Below are 19,374 nucleotides of genomic sequence, written 5' to 3'. Positions count from 1 at the left end.
GAAATACACTTCCTTGGTTGAGAAGTTAAGATCTTTGAATAAACACGCTACAATCATCATTTCTGGATTACTCTTTCGAATGGATCACCCTTATCTCAACAACAAAGTTCAACTTGCAAACAATCTTCTCGGCAACTTCTCAGTGTCACAAACTCAAATGCTCTTCATGAACAATAACACTACTTATCCTGATCAAATGTGTGTTTTCCTTGATGCGAGTGGTTTACATCTAAACAGCCTGGGCTACAATAAATTTGCTGCCCACATCGTGAAACACATACGTCACTTAAATTTTATCAAACTCTCGAACCTACAAAAGATGTCTTAACTAACACTTCTATGAGCGATTTGCCATCCCTGTTTACCAGCCATTCCAAAGGTCTGAAGATTATTCATTGGAATATCAATCGAATCAGGAACAAAATATATGAAATTCGGGAAATCTTGACTTCCTCCCTCACAAATACAATTATTGGATTTAGTGAAACTTGGTTGAACACTAATACTTCTGATACTTTCATGGACTTACCTGGCTTTAATTTGGTTCGTCGTGATAGATCAGACAGAAACGGTGGTGGCATCATTGTTTATCTGAGTGATAATATCTCGTTTACTCGAATGCCTGATCTCGAATCGTCTTTCATTGAACAAGTTACAGTCAAAATTACGTTTAAAAATACTCACCCTTTCATTCTGAGCTACATTTACAGACCACCTAATAGTAGTGCCGCATGGATTGATCATTTCCAAGATATCATGGATAAGTTGTATGAAACTGACCTCGAGCTGATTCTTCTTGGTGACTTTAATATTAACTTGTTAGTTAATAACGCAAAATGGACATCTACTATTGAATATTTTTGTCTCAAGCAACTCATTGATACACCTACCAGAACAACTGATACTACTTCTACCTTAATTGACCATATATATACCACCAACCCTATAAATTATTCTAACACAAGAACAATATCTCACGGACTCTCCGATCATTCCCCCATCATGACAGTTAGAAAAATCCATTCAACCAGAAAATCGGACCATAACATTATCACTTACAGATGCTTACGTAACTTCAATGTAAACAACTTTGTTAGTGACCTGAAGTCAGCAGACTGGTCAACTCTGCAAACTACAAACGACCCTGAACTTGCCCTAAATAGTTGGATTTCAACTTTCTCCAGTATCTTCAATAAGCATGCTCCACTCAAATCCAAGCGAGTTCGTTATGCAAATCTACCTTCCTGGCATACCCTTGAACTTCATAATGCACGCAACGTTAGAGACAAGTTGAAAGCTTCAAATAATACCGTTGAATACAAGAAACAAAGGAACTACGTAAACATGCTTACATCATCCCTCAGGAAAAATTATTACTCTAAGCTTATTGCCGACAAATCCCATAACATCAATATTTGGAAAGCCATTCATGATCTTCATCCCAAGTCTTCTCCGTCTAAACCCTCAAAGCTATATGTTGATGGCACTGAACTGACATCTTCTATGGATATTGCCGAAGCTTTCAACAGACATTTCACTGACATTGCAGACGCTCTCAACAAAGATATTATGCATGAGACTTTTGATCCCACTAAGTTAAATAATTTTGTTGACTCTAAAGACATTCATTACAGCTTCCGAATTCCACTTATCTCGCAAACGAAGGTTTTAAAATTCCTTCTAGATTTGGATACTTCTAAGTCAACCGGGTATGATTTTATAAGCGCTAAGATTTTGAAATCTACAGCTCCTTATATTGCTACACACATTTTTAGAATTGTTAACCTCTGCATAATCAATAATCACTTTCCATCTGCTTGGAAAATTGCTAAGGTGCTTCCTTTTCATAAAAGTAATTCTACTGATAAATGCTCCAATTTTCGACCCATTTCTATTCTACCATGTTTATCCAAACTTTTAGAATCCCACGTTCACCAAAGTCTGTATCTTTATCTCAACAAGTTTAATCTTCTTTATTCGTTTCAATCGGGCTTTCGTCCGGGTCATTCTTGTCAGACTGCTCTCACTTATTTCGTTAATCAGTGCTATACTGCAATAAATAACAATAACTGGAGTGGTATCATTTTTTCTTGATCTCTCTAAGGCCTTTGATCTTATTAACCATTCATTGCTTATTCAAAAACTTAAACTCTACAACTTTGATTCTTCGGCTATAAATTGGTTCACTTCATATCTTAAGGACAGAAAACAGTTTGTTTCCTTTAAAAATTGCAATTCTTCCATGTTATCTATTAAGTCTGGCGTCCCTCAAGGTTCTATCCTTGGTCCTCTTCTTTTCCTCCTTTATATCAATGACCTCCATTTAGAAGTTGAACACTGCCATACTAATACCTATGCTGACGACTCTACTCTTCTATTTTCCTCCCCTGATATTTCCATAGTAAATCAAACTATTAACGATGATCTGTCTAAAGTTCACACCTGGTGTAATCAAAACCATATGATCATTAATACAAATAAATCCAAAGCTATGGTAATTCCCCCTAAAAAGAACCTTTCTTTGCCCACTTCCTTTTCTGTTTTCTATAACAACGCGTCTCTTTCTTTCAGTGAAGTTGAAAAATCACTCGGACTTATCATTGACTCTACACTCTCATGGACTTCACATTGTCAACATTTGCATGCAAAAGTATCTTCTAATCTTGCAGCTCTTCGTCACATTGCTAAATACTTAGATGTATCTACTAAAAAACTTTTCTACTTTAGTTATATTCAGCCCTTTTTTGATACTTGTTGCAACATATGGTCTCATGCAAGTAAAGGTGATATTGACAAATTATATAAACTTCAGAAGCGTGCAATCCGGCTAATTTTAAATATTTCTACCATTGAAATGCAATCCAAAGGGATTTCCAGTATTGACCTTTTTAAACGACTTCATATTTTACCACTTGAAAAGAGATTTCTATTTAATAAGTACATTCTGATTTTTAAATGTCTACATAACCTGGCTCCTATGTACCTCTCTGACCTCCTTCATAAAAGGAGTTCAAGTAACCAAATGGGTACCCGTTCCTGCACCAACAATCTTTTGTATTTACCATTTCCAAATTGTCGTATTTTTACTCAGTCATTTAGTTTTGAAAGCTCCAAACTTTGGAACATTTTACCTACTCACCTTATCAGTATTACGAATTTAACTTGTTTCAAAAAATCTTTAAATTCATACCTATTTGAATCTCTTTAATCCTTTTACATTGTCTGTGGTCTTACAATTTTATCTCTTTTACGTTTCATACTTTTTAATGTTTTTCAATTTTTATGTGTGTTACCTTGTTTTGTTTTTGTTGTTTGTATTGTGTACATTTGCTTTAGGGCCCCTGGGAAGATTAGGCTGGACCTAACAGGGTCACCCTTTTTCTTTTTTGAAATAAAAGTCGTTATTATTATTATAAACATTGAATGCATTTAACCCAGGCATGTGTTGTGACAATTTTACAACTACAAAAAATTTTAGTTTGGTTTTAATTAACCCGGCAGGATTAGAAAAAATCTCAACATCACTGTCAAATGTCAACCCCCACAAGCAATACCTATACCCTAGCAAAGTAATCATTATACCTTATAATCAAGACTTGAGTGCCCAAGCTTTATGCTGAAATTTAGGAAGTTTAATAAAACGCATGGTTCAAACTTTCATTCAGACTGTTAAAAGTACATTTATGAATTGAAAGTATATCCAACATGAACTCATTTTATTAAATGTACTGTGGAACTCTCAAAAGTTGACAGCCATGGAATCAAAGATGTTCATGGAATTTCATTTTTAAATTTTATAGAAATGATATACATGTATTTAGTTTGTGTAATCAACGGTAAGGCTGATGGTAACAATAACATGGTCTTTGTTTCCCGGCTCTGTTGCGTTTCGTTGAGTTTTTTTTATTCATAGGAATTTTCCACACTGTATGTGTCTATTTCAATACATTATGTAACGATTGTAGATCAAAATAGCTCCTGTCCAACTGGTTTCAACCAAACTATCCAGTACCTACCAGTTTTGTAGGCAACCTCAGTGTTCAGTCTCTAGTCAGAAACAGACAGTACGTCGAAGTGAGCAGTGCCCCGTGTGTAACTATGGCTGAATCTTCGCAAAACGTTGCTGCGACTTTTAAGGTAAATTTTATTACAATGTATCCGTATTCAATTCAATTTAGTTTCCCAGCAAACAATGTCAACTTGTTGGTGTAAAGTATGGTTTTCTTTCTTTTTTTGATTCGGTACGTCATACGAACGCCATTCATTAATATGCAAATCATCAATGACCAAAGTTGACCTCGACGTGATGTGACTATCACAAAGCAGGTAAAGGGGATGTTTTCGCCTTTTCGAATTGGCATATAGGGCTCAGACTTAGTTAGTTATGTTTATTTGTCGACTTGTTGGTGTAAAGTACGGCTTTCTATGTTCTATGACACGGGTGCGTCGGTACGTCACACGAACGTATACGTAAACCACACTTCATTAATATGCATATCATCAATGACCAAAGTTGACCTCTTGACGTGACGATCACAAACCAGATTGGACAGGTTTAGAAAGGGGGTGTTTTCGCTTAACATTTGATGGCATTGGCATATATTGAGGTCACATGCGAACACTTCAATAAGAAAAGTCAAGAAAACACAGCGGAAGTGTCAGTTTTGAGGACCAATGTTATCGAAGTTATTGTTTGGACGTCCTACTAAACTCTACACGTCATTTTTAAAGTGTCAGCTACGCCCATAGAGCACTCAGGCTTAGTTAGTTATGTTTACGAAAACAAATAAACTAAATAAATAAATAAACAAACAAACAAACAACCAACCAACCAACCAACCAACCAACCAAACAAATAAATAAATAAATAAATAAATAAATAAAAAAATACTGACAAGCATCAACAAGAGAGTAATTACAAATCAATATCAACAAAAAGAATTGCTATATGTTCAATCGCTAGCTGACTTCGATTCTTGAGATTTGAATGGACTTTTTTGGTCAATAAACTGTACATGTTGTTGGATGTGGTTATGGTTTGCTTAGTAGACGATGAGTAAGTAAAATACTAACATAAATAAGAACATAAATTATAAAACAAAGACAGTATTAATTAATATTACACCTATTTTTGATTAACCTTGTCCGACATTGTGTTGTTATGAATGTATCATTTCCATTTTAGTAGGTAAAAATATTCCTAGTTTCCTCTAATGAATAACGTTGATTTATATCTATCTATATCTATCAGATTGTCGTGATCGGTGATGGCGCTACTGGCAAGACTACTTTTGTGACGAGACATCGGACTGGAGAATTCCAAAGGAAGTACATAGGTAATGCTGATGTTGTGATATACACAACTAAATAAACATGACAAGTGACACTCGTCTCTTTTCGCATTAATGACAAGCGCACCCCACCCACCCCCACAAAAACCACATTGCATTTATATTGGAGAGAGAGAGGGGATAGGGGGGAGGGAGACAGACAATGACAGACATAGATAGATAGATAGATAGATAGATAGATAGATAGATAGATAGATAGATAGATAGATAGATAGATAGATAGATAGATAGATAGATAGATAGACAGAGAGAGGGAGGGACATATAGATACAGAACGACCGACTTATCCTATTTTAAACATATCAATGTAAAAACTAGTTGGCCGATTGGACCAAAGGTATGGTACTTTAGACAATGCAAAGATGTTTTAATTGTTTACCTACTGAAGTCATCTTAATCTTTTTTGACTTGACTACATACAAACACTTAATAATTTGTCCGAGAGCTATAGATAATACCTTTAATTTGCCTTACCTACTTTCATATACAGCGACCGTCGGAGCTGAAGTACACCAGCTGACATTCTATACAAACATGGGCCCCGTTGGTTTCAACGTATGGGATACTGCTGGCCAAGAAAAATTTGGAGCACTCCGAGATGGATACTACATTGGCGGTTAGTTACTGTTCTTTTAATGGTAACACTGAACGTAAATTGTTAAAAGTACAGTTACGTTAAACGAAGCAAGTCAAAACGTCATGACATTTGCATCAACAAACTTAGACAAGCTTTAAGCTTAAATATACGGTTATTTAATGTTGACAATGTTTACTATTAGATTTTTAAAAGAGGAAATTACGGGACTTTTGTCTTATCTTACAATTGTGTATTCCACACAATGGTAGGCTAGTCCCAATGCGATATCGTTACGATTTATGGTTTATAGTAGAGGCCACGTTGGCATACAGACTACACAATGGTGGCTATGATTATGAGATGATATTTTTCCACGTTAATTACCATAATTATGTAATATATCCATGATTAGAATTGTTATTCAAGGTATTCATATTTCATTACAATGGAAAACCAATAATCGACCAGATTGCCATCCACATTTATTATCTATATGTTTGAAGGACCACTTCGGATTAGGGTTAAAATCTAGAATTGAAATTCAGTTGTCTGACAGAGAGCTATAAACAAGAACAAACCAACGGCCCAAATCCTTATTAAGATAACACTAATGTGATGACACAGGATCGAAACATATAATAGCCTTTCGATTTAAATCCAGATTTAACGTTGAAATATATACAAGTTTTGTTTGCAGTATGCATCTGAAAAGAAACGTTCAATACTCACTATGTAAATAAAGACAAAAATATGAAATGAAGTATTATATGCGGCCATATATTTCCTTTTGAAGTCGATTTGAATAAGATATAAATGTATTTTTTTTGCAGCTCACTGTGCGATTATAATGTTTGATGTGACGTCACGAGTAACGTACAAAAATGTCCCACACTGGCATCGTGATCTGGTCCGTGTATGTGAAAACATACCCATAGTTCTGTGCGGTAATAAAGTGGATGTTAAAGACCGTAAAGTTAGAGCCAAACAAATAGTTTTCCACCGAAAGAAAAATATACAGGTAGGATTGAAGAATATTGAAGAGATGTGTATTGTTATGTTCTTGTCTTTTTTTGACCATTGTTTGATCATTAAATTTTATACTGAAAATAACTAATCTTTTGATATCAATTAAGAATTAAGATTTTTGTATCGAGTACTAGTACCTAAAAATGCTCAAGTACAGCTATTTTAACATATTTTATTGACTAATTATTATATATCTATATGTACACTTTTCGGGACATTCACATAATACACACAGACACAATGCACTGAGACAGACATACAGTACAGACAGACATACATACATACATACATACATACATACATACATACATACATACATACATACATACATGCAGACATGCAGACAGGCAGACAGACAGACAGACAGACAGACAGACAGACAGACAGACAGACAGACAGACAGACATAAGAAACAAATGGTTCTGCCATAGTCAAAAAATAAAAAGTTATATCAGCAAAAATACAAATTTCCATTCATGAAAAAACAAGATATAAGTTTAGCTTTTGGAACTAGAAACGTAAAATGCTGAATTTTAATACTTATTATGAAACTACAGACTAACTTAAAATTGAATGCCAACTTTTCATATTTTTATTTATTGTATTATGAATTTTTAGTATTATGATATCAGTGCCAAAAGTAACTACAACTATGAGAAGCCATTCCTGTGGTGTCTTCGTAAACTGACTGGTGATCAGAATCTCCGCTTTGTTGTCCAGCCTGCTGTCACGCCAGCAACAGTCACTGTTGATCCTACATTGATTGCCCAGTATGAGAAAGAGATAAAGGTATTCAAAAGTTCAGTAATAATATATTACAATACGAGTAGCAAGTATTCAAAACATTGCATTGGGTTAATTATTAATATATACAATGATCAGACTTCTCAGCTGCATTGGTAAAACAATCATCCCACCCCAACCCGTCCATTCCATGTTTTTTTTTTCAGAGAGCAATTTTTTCCGAGAACGATAAGAAAGCTCTTTTTTCCAAGAACGATAAGAAAGCTCTTTTTTCTGAGAGTGATAAGAAAGCTCTTTTTTCAAAGAGCAATAAGAAAGCTTTTTTTCCGAGCAATAAGAAAGCTCTTTTTTCAGAGCAATAAGAAAGCTCTGGTTGTTGAGAATATATAGTGTAGTGCAGATTAACAAACACATAAAGTGCACCGAATTAGACGGATTGCATTACCTTGTGTCATTTTGTAAAGTATGAGAGAAAGGAGTTACCATAGTAACAGTATAGTTGTCATCTTGTCATCAGCAATATTAAACTTGGATCACTTGGTTGACTAGACGGTTAGAAATCATGGGTGGTGTGTTCCACACACAGAGTGCCACCAAGAACTGTATCACATAATCTGACTTAACTATCAAAGTATGAAACTAAGTGATATAGCGTTTTGTCTTTCTTTCTTTCTTAGGAAGCAGCTGAACTTGAACTTCCACAAGATGCTGACGATGATTTATAAACATACTGAGAATAATGGACTGTATATCTCATCTTCATTTAGAATCCTCAGATACACAGGGAATAGTGGACTCTATATCTCACTTTCATTTAGAATCCTTGGTGAAATTGTATTTCTGGATCACTTTCTCTACAAGAGACTTGATATAACATTATTCAAACTACTGAAAAATTTAGGATATTTGAGTAGTTTGATATAGTGGTATTACCACATTAATATACTGCAATAGAAAGCATTGATGTATTTACATACTGTGTGTATAGGTTTATTTTGTATTTATCTTTTAATATATATATTTTCATTACTTTGAGCAACTTTTAGACAACTTAACCTAAATTATTTTGTCAATAATTATGGATTAATAATATGAATTTTATTTGAAAATAGACAAGTCCAGGGTTACGAACATAAAAATCTACTACAAGTTATGTTATGTTATGTTATGTTACGTTATGTTATTGTTTATTAAGGTGTCCTATCTGGACTTTTTAAATTATACAAGTATTTACTTCTGAGTACAGTTGGACTGACACTGGCTTTATCTATGGATCAGGACTATGTACACAGCTTTATGAAAGAGGGACATATAAGTTATTGCAATCTCCAATGTCATTATATTACTGGCTTGTATAAACTTTTTAGGTATGAGTATTATTTTCATAGATCACGATAAAGTGTTTGTTTTAAATAAACTATAAACTCTGGTACTTGGACGTATTTCAATCTAATTCGGGTTTTTTAATAACACAGTTTTTGACATTGGATAAGACCTGCTATCATTTAGTATGTAAAGTACTGAGAATTTCATTAGACATGAATACCTGCAGATTAACATCAGATGGTTGATAACTAATCCACAATGGATATGGTAATAATTTTAACATCAATTTTCGTGAAAGACTTTCATTTTATTAATCTGAAGAGTTGTCAAATAGACTACTAGTGAAAGGTCAAATGAAACCATTAGATGAGACAAAATTACGTTTTGGCAAATTACTCCTACAGAGCCGAGTTAAAGCTGCACTGGCTGCAACTGGAATGTTTCTTGAAACAATTTTGTAAGATATAATGACATAATTGTGATACTGTACTCTATACAGTACAGTATCACAATTATGTCATTATATCTTACAAAATTGTTTCAAGAAACATTCCAGTTGCAGCCAGTGCAGCTTTAACTCGGCTCTGTAGGAGTAATTACTATACTACTTATAGATAAAATGGACATGTACACTGGATCTGCACTCAAACACCAGTGCACCAATGATTTCCAATATTACTATACTACTTATAGATAAAATGGACATGTACACTGTCTATAATTATTAGTATTGGAGGATTTCAGTGAATATTTTGTTGGTTATTTGATCAAAAAACATAATACTGCAATTACAGCTAGTGCAGGTTTAAGATTATCCTGTTTTCATATTTTTTTATATATAGAATATTGTTGATATTCAGAATCATCTCAATAAACACTCATAATGAAACAATTCATATTATTTTATAAGTTTTATTTGTGGCAATAAAATGTTGTAAATATTTACAAAATTACAATAAAAGGGTGAAAGTCGAACTAAAATTTTCCAGATCTTTTTCTTCCGGTATATTTAGAGTCTCCTCTTACTTCCCTGGGAAATACAAACAAAAGAAATCATTAACACTAACACATAACTTTAGGAAGAAAAGTTTCTGTGAAATTTCCATTTGTGATAAAGATGTGTATCTTTATCTTTGTAAGGAAACCAATAAAAATGTTAATACCAAAAAAAAAAAAAAAAACCACCCCAAAACAAACAAAAAAACCACTAACACATACCTACATATCCACTTTAGGCAATAAATACATGTATTTGGCATCTGATAATTGTATTTGATCGCCATGGTATCCTATAAACTACATCCTCAATAGTTAGGCAATCTGAAAACATTAGTCAAAGCTTCCAATGAAATAACAGTTTTGTTCTAAAGAACTCATTTTATAAACAAAGCCTGTATTTTAACATCCTTATCTTGCATGTGAGTTGTTGCATTCATTTTAAAACAGTCTACACTATACTGGCAAAGTTTTTATAACCAATATCAACATACCTTCCTTGTCGTCGCCTCCTTTCTTTTTTCTCTAGAATCCAATCTCTAGATTTCTTGAGTGGTTTTCTTTTTCTCTTTCCTAACTCTCTTGTGCCACTGTATGCCACCTGTGTTTGCAAACCCCTACTTTCTGTTCCCAAGCCCTGTAAAAATGAACATTTGTTTTTACAAGAAAGTCTTAAATTACACTGTCATTAGGATTGTAGTCATACAGCTCTTTTTACAAAAAGTAGTTTATCTTAAAAGATTAAATTCTATTAAATGACGAGACCAGTTTTGTTAAAGTCTTATGACTAGGATTAAAATTCAGATGTGAAAACAATTTTCTTGCAGAGCTTCAGAAGAAGTCCATCTGGAACAAAAGAAGGGTTCTATTTAATCTCCATGTCTCCAATCATAAGATGATATTAATCCAAAACTTTAGTATTCCAAAACTGCAATACTGTTTGGCTTCTTTGAAATCACAGTTACTGAGTACATACTGACAATGCTACCACTTTCATCAATAAAGTTCTGTGCTGTTAAACTAGAAAACATTTGAATTACTCCACCTGATATATATCTTACAATGGTTATTGTTGTATTGCTATAACAGACACAACTTTACAACTGTAAATATGGACTTGTACACTCACTGACTACTTTAGCACTTTACACAAACATTCTTCTAAAATAGTTACATATGGATTTGGATCATTAATGTATTAGGTATATCTGTCTATACCAGTGAGTTACTAAATGACAGTGGTCATCTCAGTAAAGTTTAAATAAAACATATGCTGCCATGTTTACATTTCAAATGGGTAAAAGTTCTTTGATGAACTATAATACCCTCTAATCTTAGGAGTATATAAATAATAAATAAACATACCTTTGGTAATTGTTGATTTGCTGATCCACCAGTAAACAAAGTAAGAAACATTCTGAAATCAAATATCATAAAACTAATTACAAATGTCAGTATTCACTTTCAATTTCAAATGAAAAGCTCCAGGTTTTAACAAATAGTTAAACTTCAAGTTGAGCTGAACAATTCAAGATGATGTGATATCATTTCTTTTCAATCATATGTTGAAATTCAACAATATGGCAATATCCAAAGTTGATTTAAGTAATCGATTATTGATAGAAATTGATAAAAATGATTGACAGATTATTAATTTGGAATGTTGAACTTGATCAAACATTAAGTTAAAATGTGATTTATTAAAAGGGATTTTGTATCAGGTTTCACAACACCAGTAATGATGACGGGGAAAACCATATGGTTCAATTGATATGCAATGTTCTGTTTTAACATGTAGATTGGATTCAAAACATTGTGGAATGAAAGTACAAAATGTATAAGATTAAAATGAAACATTTGACTTTTTATCTATCATTTATATTTCAAAACATAGTAACAAACACATCACAACAACAGATCTTTAGAGTTTTACTTTAGTTCCGGAAGATTAGTTTTGTGATTTACATTGATTTGAGGACCCTATTAACACTAGAGGAAGTAAGAAATAGTAATTTGGTAAACATTGAACAGTCTTTAATACATATAAACATATTAGAGAGAAGCCCTTGTGATATGCTTTAATCAAGGACACACTGTAACTCACTTTTTAGCTTTGGTACTGTTTGGATAGTCTACTACCATACCACCTGTAAATCCTGCCTTCATAGCCTGTGTAGTTATCAACTCTACTTGACTGGAGTTCTCTGGATAAAACTGAAACACAGCTCTACTGCCTCTCCTCTGTAACACAATTATATGTAAACAAAATATCGACTTTTACCTTGATGAATATAAAATAATCATTCATTAAAACATGGTAATAATAATTCCTTGTACCATGACATGGGTTCTTATTACTTACAAGTAACGTTTCTCCTGTTTAGGTCGACAGTTTTTGTCAAATGGTCTGTTTTCTGACTGGGGGTTGTCAATATAAAATAAGATGAACAACTGGAAAGATGGTAAGGCACACAGCCACAAACACAGACTAATACATGTATATGTATATGGAGAGAACAGTGAAATGATGGCTGACCAGACACATGGATAGACAGACAGTCTGCTATCTTAATTATGCATTTATGAACCATGACAAGATTCACTGCTCATTTACCATTGCATCATGGGACTTTTTTGTATACTTGAAAATTTGGGTTATGAATGTTTGTCACAAATTACAATCAGTCAATTGAAAATGATATTGATATGTGATTTTGTACAAGGCATTTGGAAACCTGTGTTTTGACACTGTGCTACATATAGATACAAGTAACCACATCTGATTTCATGATTGAATATACATAGTAGTATGGTCTTTTATTTCATGATCCACAAAATAGAGAGCATTGTTGAACTTGAGAAACTAATGTAATATTTAGTATATTATATAATAGATGGCAGACTGTACTTCTTGGAAGAGAGAGAGATAATATTAGCAACTGAAAGTATCTTACCATAGCACTGTACAATGAACTAAAAAACTTGTATAACCTTTTTGGTGGATTGTGTGTCTTTTTATCTGCATTGCATAGCCATTGTAATGCTGATATACTGTTGGGAGAAAGGTATTAACATTAAAATATGTGATAATATGTTATATTGCCATTTAAACACAAATTTGCTGTTTCAGATAAACATGTGTAATAACAGAACCCCCATACTGCATGAGTGTTAGTGTTGGTACTCAGGGGTATTTGCACTCATGCTTGCAGTGTTTTCTGCTGCCAAGATAATACCACAAGCACTCCTGCATGCATCAAGTACATCACATCAACACTCACACAGCATGGGCTTCTCTCATAGTCCTATATCAACACAAACACACAATCACATCACTCACATTTCAAATTTCAATCTTTCTTTTCTTACACTAATCGATCAATCAATCAATCAATCAATCAATCAATCAATCAATCAATCAATAATTGAGTCAAAAGGGGTAACAAAATGGGATGAAATTTATTTCTGGGTGACTTGCAGATATTCTATTGTCTTAAGTGTGTTATTTGAATATCTCTACCTGCCAAGTTCTTGTCACACCATTATAATCCCTAGTCTGTGTTGTCCCTTTAATACATAGCATATGTAGTTATACATATGTCAACTGTTTGTGCTATTCTTACCTAATAACACCATCAAATGTTCCTGGTCTGAAGAACATGCCTTGTCCCATATCAGCTAGAAATACATCACCCTCTATCTCTCTTTCTACAGCTATATCTACACATAACAAAGTTGAAAATACAATAAGTAACACTGAAGTAAAGCACTTTATGTATGTGCTACACTGTTTATAGCATTCATATCAAGTGTAAAAGTATACTGTTTTATTTGCTAATACAATGAGTAACACTGAAGTAAAGCACTTTCTGTATGTGCTACACTTGTTTATAGCATTCATATCAAGCGTAAAAGTATACTGTTTCATTTGCTAATACAATGAGTAACACTGAAGTAAAGCACTTTTTGTATGTGCTACACTTGTTTATATCATTCATATCAAGTGTAAAAGTATACTGGTTTATTTACAAGCCTAGCATGTGGCCTTTCTAATGTGGTCATTTAGCAAATGAAACAGTATACTTTTACACTTGACATGGATGCTATAAATGATCGTGGAAAATGCTTTACTTTGGTGTTATGGGTTGTGCATGTAACATAACAAGGTCAAACGTGATCTGAAAATTACATTTCCCAATTATTTGTGTGTGATATGATACAAGAATTTAATAGGTTTTCAAAGTACACAGTTGGTGAGAAAGAGAATCAATTAGTTATTAGTCAAACCTAAAACCAAAGACTTTATCTGTGGTGTAATGTGCAGATAAAAGACACGGGTGACATTAATGGCATTCGAAGGCTTGCTGCACACTTTTAACAGAAGACTTGGAAAGAAAGAAGTCGTTCATTTACAAAACAAAATGCTATATACATGTAACACTAATTTGTCATTTGAAGTACTTTGAATGGCTAAGTTTCAACCCATGCATCATGCATCAAGGCCATTTATAGTGCAAGAATTGATAGTATTATGATGTATAATTATTACTTACCTAACATTTGAATGGCTAAGTGTTAACCCATGCATCAAGACTTTAAGGCCATTTATAGTGCAAGAATTGATAGTATTATGATGTATAATTATTACTTACCTAACATATGAGGACTGATGTCCATGCCAACCCATACATGGCCTTGATCTGTGAGACATTCACCACTTAAACCAGACCCACACCTATAAAATCCATATGACATATAGAACATAGTCAGTTTTCAGAGGTAAGCAATGGTGCTATATAAATGAAGACAAGTGTGGGACCAAAGTATCAAGTGTAGAAATGTAGTATGAGAAAAGTGCTACATCTAGTGCTTAGCTGACAAACAGTCAAGTGAATGATTTAGTGTAGTCTGGATGCCAACATTGTCTTTATCTAACATCTGGTCACAGTCGCTCAATCAGCACAAAAAGTTGGTCATCCAATCAGTGAACCCAAACTATTGTAGTGACTTAAACTATGTATAAGTAGCATCCAGAGCTGACAAATATACCATATATGGACATTACGTATAGGAACTAGACAAAGATTTAGTGCCAGTAACAATAATATTTACTGTACACATATATATACAACTATTTGCAGCAGACCAAATTCATGGTTTAAATTGTCTAATATTAGGATAATTACCCTATATCCAAAACAAAGCAGGGGGTATCCTCTGGTAATGCTAATAGCTCTATGGCTCTCTCTGACATCTGTTGTTGGATCTCTATCATACGAGAACTGTGGAACACAGAAACAATATAGATAAACTATGCATTGCTGACAGAAACTGTGGAACACAGAAACAATATAGATAAACTATGCATTGCTGAGAGAAATTGTGGAACACAGAAACAATATAGATAAACTATGCATTGCTGACAGAAACTGTGAAACTGAGAAATGGTATGATGCACACTGTAAAAGAAATATGTATCACACTTAAGATGTAACAAAAATAGATTATATAAAATTTTTAAGATTTTATTTTTTGTAAATGTTGAATCATCAGATATCTGGAATATGATCAGAGCAGTCTGCAAGATACTGACATTTGTGCAACGCTATCAGTCAGCACTCAAAAGAAGCACAACGTATCTTACAGTCTATGATCAATGGAGAGAGAGAGTGGATACTTAGTTAATCTGGATGGATGCTCTGAAGGCATCAACCGATCCAGCCTTTACTATATGTTATCCTCTAGCTTGTTCCAGTATATTATATTAATGTTCATGGAAGAATGAGTCTTTGAAAACATCTGTGTTACAGTGGCTAAGTAGCAACAAGAAATGTTACTAGTATATTTCTTCCACACAAATCTCTCCAATTTTCTGGGGTTTATAATTAAACTCTTTGGTCTCTGTGATGTGAGTGTCTGGTGGTGTCAGCACGAATAGTCACTTGTAAACCCGCCATGTTGAATGTTGCATCATGGGAAAGGTGATAATAAATACTAATGAAGTGGTATTGTAAACATTACTGTTACATTGTTTGCAACCACAAATAATCAATTCATAGTTACCCTGACCATTGTGGGAGGTTTTTTATCGGTAACTCGAGCTTTATAGGTATTACTAGACTCTCTCACAGTCCTCGGAGCTTCGCCTTACTAAAATCGACGCTAAATGAAATATTTTGTATGTACCGATACCATCTACATAACGTACTCCATCATACTCGAACAACCTTGTACTGTGCGCCCTCATCGACCACATAGAGATATCTGTTCGTTGACGTGCGACTGCGACGCTCCGTATTTTCGCGATAACACGGAGCGTCACAGTCACACGTCAACGAATGGTTATCTCTATCATGGTCGATGAGGGCGCACAGTACAAGGATATTCGAGTACGGTTAATTAGCTGGCATCGGTACATACAAAATAATTCGTTTAGCTTTAATTTTAGTAAAGCGAAGCTCCGAGGGCTGTAAGAGAGTCTAAGGTATTACGATAACCACAGATAATCCCATAGTCCTTTGCACTGCTCAATCTGGATTACAAGTTCCCTATAACAGTCCCTCAGCTAACCTCTGACATCACCAATGTTCTACTATTATTCCTCCCTATCAAAAACCTTGACACTGCACATTATTTTCCTGCTCACAGATTTTTGGTCAAAAAGATACCTAAACCCTTGTTAATGACTATAAAGAATTAAAAAATGGATTTCAAATCACTCAATTTAATCTATGTCTCATCTAGTCGTTTCTTGTCTAACTTTTGTTCAAGTGGCTAGTAGCCAAACAGACATGACCACAGTATAAATGGAGGTTGTGTGCATGTGAAATAGATTGAGCTAGTCAATTTGTAGTCTGTTTTGAGGTTCGAGGCAAATACTACACAAGAAATGACAGAATAGAGAAGATGCAGGTTAAATTTTTTTAACATGTATCTGGGTGGTTTTTGAACAACAAAAATATTCTCTGGTTTTTTGACAGCAGGGTACTAGAGATGTGTAAGAGTAGTCAAAGTGCATATTTCCAGAGCTATCCCACAGCTATAAATTGTTATAGGAATTAGTATAAAAGCAAAATTAGGGTTCAAAACTAACATCACTTAGTTTTACAATCAACATTGTCCTGGAGTGAGAGTATATATATTTTTTATCATATGCATTGATATAAATTAGAATTTTGTGAAATTTAATGTTGACAAAATTTGATGAGTTCCATCATCAATTTTTATAATTTAATTTCCATTATCCGCGAAGTACCTCTCAAACTTTATGCATAACATATTGCAATACACACGTGACCAGATACATATCGGTACTGGTGCACATGTGTTAGTCCTCTTCTGATATCTACTCACTTTGATGTATATTTTCTTGCCTCTTCTTCATTGTAAAACTGTGAAAAATGTCAAAAGGGCGAGTGGTTAGATCTCTTACAAACCGATATTCTAATAAAGTGAAAATATTCGTATAAAACCTAAATATCTTACGAATTCTGGAGGAGCTTGGTGTTCAGGACGTCTACCGGAAGCCATGATTGATACGGAACTCTTTACGTGGTGAAGAGGTGCGTACAGGACATTAAATTGGAGTACCCCTATACAAACAAGAGTATTTGGTAATTTTTGCTGCATGGTATTTTCTTTAATATTTTTTTTTACTTTAAAACAACATAAGATGGTCTTCTACATTGTTGTTGGTACGATTCTGGTCGTACAAACTTTTCCACTACCCCTCTTTAAATAATGGGATAATCTCTCATGCCACTGGAGGAATGGAATGGAACAAACCCTGCTATGTCAAAAGTTACGTCACCACTTTGGTCTCCCTGGAGCTTCCCAGGAATTAACCTTCGATCATCGGCGTTGAAAGCATGTTCTTTCACTTTTGACAATGTCATATTGTTACGCTACAGGGAGGAAAGTAACTGTAATAAATGTGTGATGGTTGTTATTGAATAATTCTGTGCATTTGATTACGTGCCCAACCGGCCGGCATCCAACAAGATCACAGGGAACTTTGACCTCAGGCTCAAGACACCAACATATGTAAGTTATATCTTTACAACCGCAGCGGAGCAGAATTCAGCCAACTATCCGAAGTTCAACGTATAGTCGTAACATATCATGCTGATGTAGTCACCATACGAGATTTCTTTTCTTTTGAAACTTTTGATAAAAGAACTTAGCAGGTCAACTTGAACTTGAAGACTACACTGTTGTACCTGTTCTTTCAGTGCACTCACCATGTTCAAGTTGAACGCCAACTCCTTGAAAAGCTGTGCTATGCTAACAAGAGCATACAGGACAAGGGTGTCAGCTAACAAACTAAGCTTTTATGATGTTCTAGGTGTAACACCGAAGGCAACACATGCTCAAATCAAGAGTGCATTTTACTCCCTTTCTAAAGTATATCACCCAGATGTAAACCAAGGTAATGAAAGTGTTAAGAAATTTTCAGAAATAACTGAAGCATATACTATCCTTGGAAACCATACTTTACGAAGACGCTATGATAGAGGCATCCTCAGTCCAAGAGACTTTCGAGGTGAAGTAAAACCTGAACCTAAGCAGCCAACAATGCGAAAGGAAGGAAAAATTTACACTGGAGCAATGTACAATGCTAGTGGTGAAAAGGTGTTTGATTTTGATGAATTCTACAAACAAACATATGGGGCACAGTTGGCAGAAGAACAGAGACGCCGTAAAAGGAGAGCACTACATCGTGAGTTCACACAGTCAAAAAGCAAGAAAGAAAATAAGTTCTTTGCAGCAGAAGCTGGGACAATCATAGCAGGTCTGCTCTTAGTGTATTTACTGCATAGTCTGGCAAAAGGACAAAAGAACGTTAATAGTAACAAAGAGACAAAGTAAATTTGTGATCGGGTATTTCGCTTTCTTTTTAAAATTGTACAACCTTTGAAGTACTGAACTGAAATGTTTGCTCTTTAGGCAACTGTAACTTTTAATTTGTCAAAATATATCCTGATATCTTTTATTCGGTATGAAAATTGTATATTGTACCATAGATGTTGAAGAGGGTTTCTCAAAGGCATATAGGCAAATGCATATGATGTGTACTTGCTTAGTGATAAAGGTACTCAACTATGCTGACAGATGTAGAAATGAGTATTTTTAGGCCTGTACCTGAAATTTCAAAATTAATTTATCTGCTGAATAGGCCATGGAGGATAAATATGAAATGGTGTTTAAAATATGTTCAATTATTGAGTTGGGACAATAGAGAGAAAACTTCAATTTTACTTCTATTGTCTATGCTTGAACTGTCTTGCAGTCTGTTTGGGGATAGATACCTCAAGGAAAGCAATAGTTATCATACTTCCAGTGTGTACAATTATA

General features: G+C 34.2%; 3 protein-coding genes across 3 annotated transcripts; 2 read left to right on the top strand and 1 right to left on the bottom strand.

The window, feature by feature from the left end:
* Positions 1-4,064: 4,064 nt before the first annotated feature.
* Positions 4,065-8,473, top strand: LOC144449074 (GTP-binding nuclear protein Ran-like). Its single transcript, XM_078139494.1, has 6 exons — positions 4,065-4,137; positions 5,252-5,336; positions 5,842-5,967; positions 6,759-6,946; positions 7,573-7,743; positions 8,376-8,473. Exons 1-6 carry the CDS (start codon positions 4,099-4,101, stop codon positions 8,421-8,423), a joined length of 657 nt encoding a protein of 218 aa, XP_077995620.1. The 5' UTR covers positions 4,065-4,098; the 3' UTR covers positions 8,424-8,473.
* Positions 8,474-9,942: 1,469 nt separating this feature from the next.
* Positions 9,943-17,553, bottom strand: LOC144449244 (18S rRNA (guanine-N(7))-methyltransferase-like). The gene is made up of 10 exons (XM_078139756.1): positions 17,506-17,553; positions 17,374-17,411; positions 15,207-15,302; positions 14,673-14,755; positions 13,644-13,740; positions 12,975-13,071; positions 12,125-12,261; positions 11,386-11,437; positions 10,515-10,657; positions 9,943-10,054 (listed from the first exon to the last, which is right to left on the bottom strand). The coding sequence occupies exons 1-10, from the start codon at positions 17,548-17,550 to the stop codon at positions 10,000-10,002; spliced, it is 843 nt and encodes a 280-aa protein (XP_077995882.1). The 5' UTR covers positions 17,551-17,553; the 3' UTR covers positions 9,943-9,999.
* Positions 17,554-17,900: 347 nt separating this feature from the next.
* Positions 17,901-19,162, top strand: LOC144449610 (dnaJ homolog subfamily C member 30, mitochondrial-like). Its single transcript, XM_078140180.1, has one exon. It carries the CDS (start codon positions 18,262-18,264, stop codon positions 18,886-18,888), a length of 627 nt encoding a protein of 208 aa, XP_077996306.1. The 5' UTR covers positions 17,901-18,261; the 3' UTR covers positions 18,889-19,162.
* The last annotated feature ends 212 nt before the right edge of the window (positions 19,163-19,374 follow it).

The sequence above is a fragment of the Glandiceps talaboti genome, chromosome 18 (assembly GCF_964340395.1).
Source record: "Glandiceps talaboti chromosome 18, keGlaTala1.1, whole genome shotgun sequence".
Taxonomy (NCBI): domain Eukaryota; kingdom Metazoa; phylum Hemichordata; class Enteropneusta; family Spengelidae; genus Glandiceps; species Glandiceps talaboti.
The sequence above is the reverse complement of the archived record's forward strand: the minus strand, read 5'-3'. Positions and strand labels throughout refer to the sequence as shown.

What these genes read in the sequence shown, in the direction of transcription:
- LOC144449074 (XM_078139494.1), top strand. Translation starts at nt 4,099, where the DNA reads ATGGCTGAATCTTCGCAAAACGTTGCTGCGACTTTTAAG. An exon ending in AGATGGATACTACATTGGCG is followed by an intron (nt 5,968 to 6,758) that starts GTTAGTTACTGT and finishes TTTTTTTTGCAG; the next exon opens with CTCACTGTGCGATTATAATG. An exon ending in AGTATGAGAAAGAGATAAAG is followed by an intron (nt 7,744 to 8,375) that starts GTATTCAAAAGT and finishes TTTCTTTCTTAG; the next exon opens with GAAGCAGCTGAACTTGAACT.
- LOC144449244 (XM_078139756.1), bottom strand. Translation starts at nt 17,550, where the DNA reads ATGGCTTCCGGTAGACGTCCTGAACACCAAGCTCCTCCAGAATTC. An exon ending in AACAGTACCAAAGCTAAAAA is followed by an intron (nt 11,438 to 12,124) that starts GTGAGTTACAGT and finishes ATTTGATTTCAG; the next exon opens with AATGTTTCTTACTTTGTTTA. An exon ending in AGGAGGCGACGACAAGGAAG is followed by an intron (nt 10,055 to 10,514) that starts GTATGTTGATAT and finishes TGTATTTCCCAG; the next exon opens with GGAAGTAAGAGGAGACTCTA.
- LOC144449610 (XM_078140180.1), top strand. Translation starts at nt 18,262, where the DNA reads ATGTTCAAGTTGAACGCCAACTCCTTGAAAAGCTGTGCTATGCTAACA.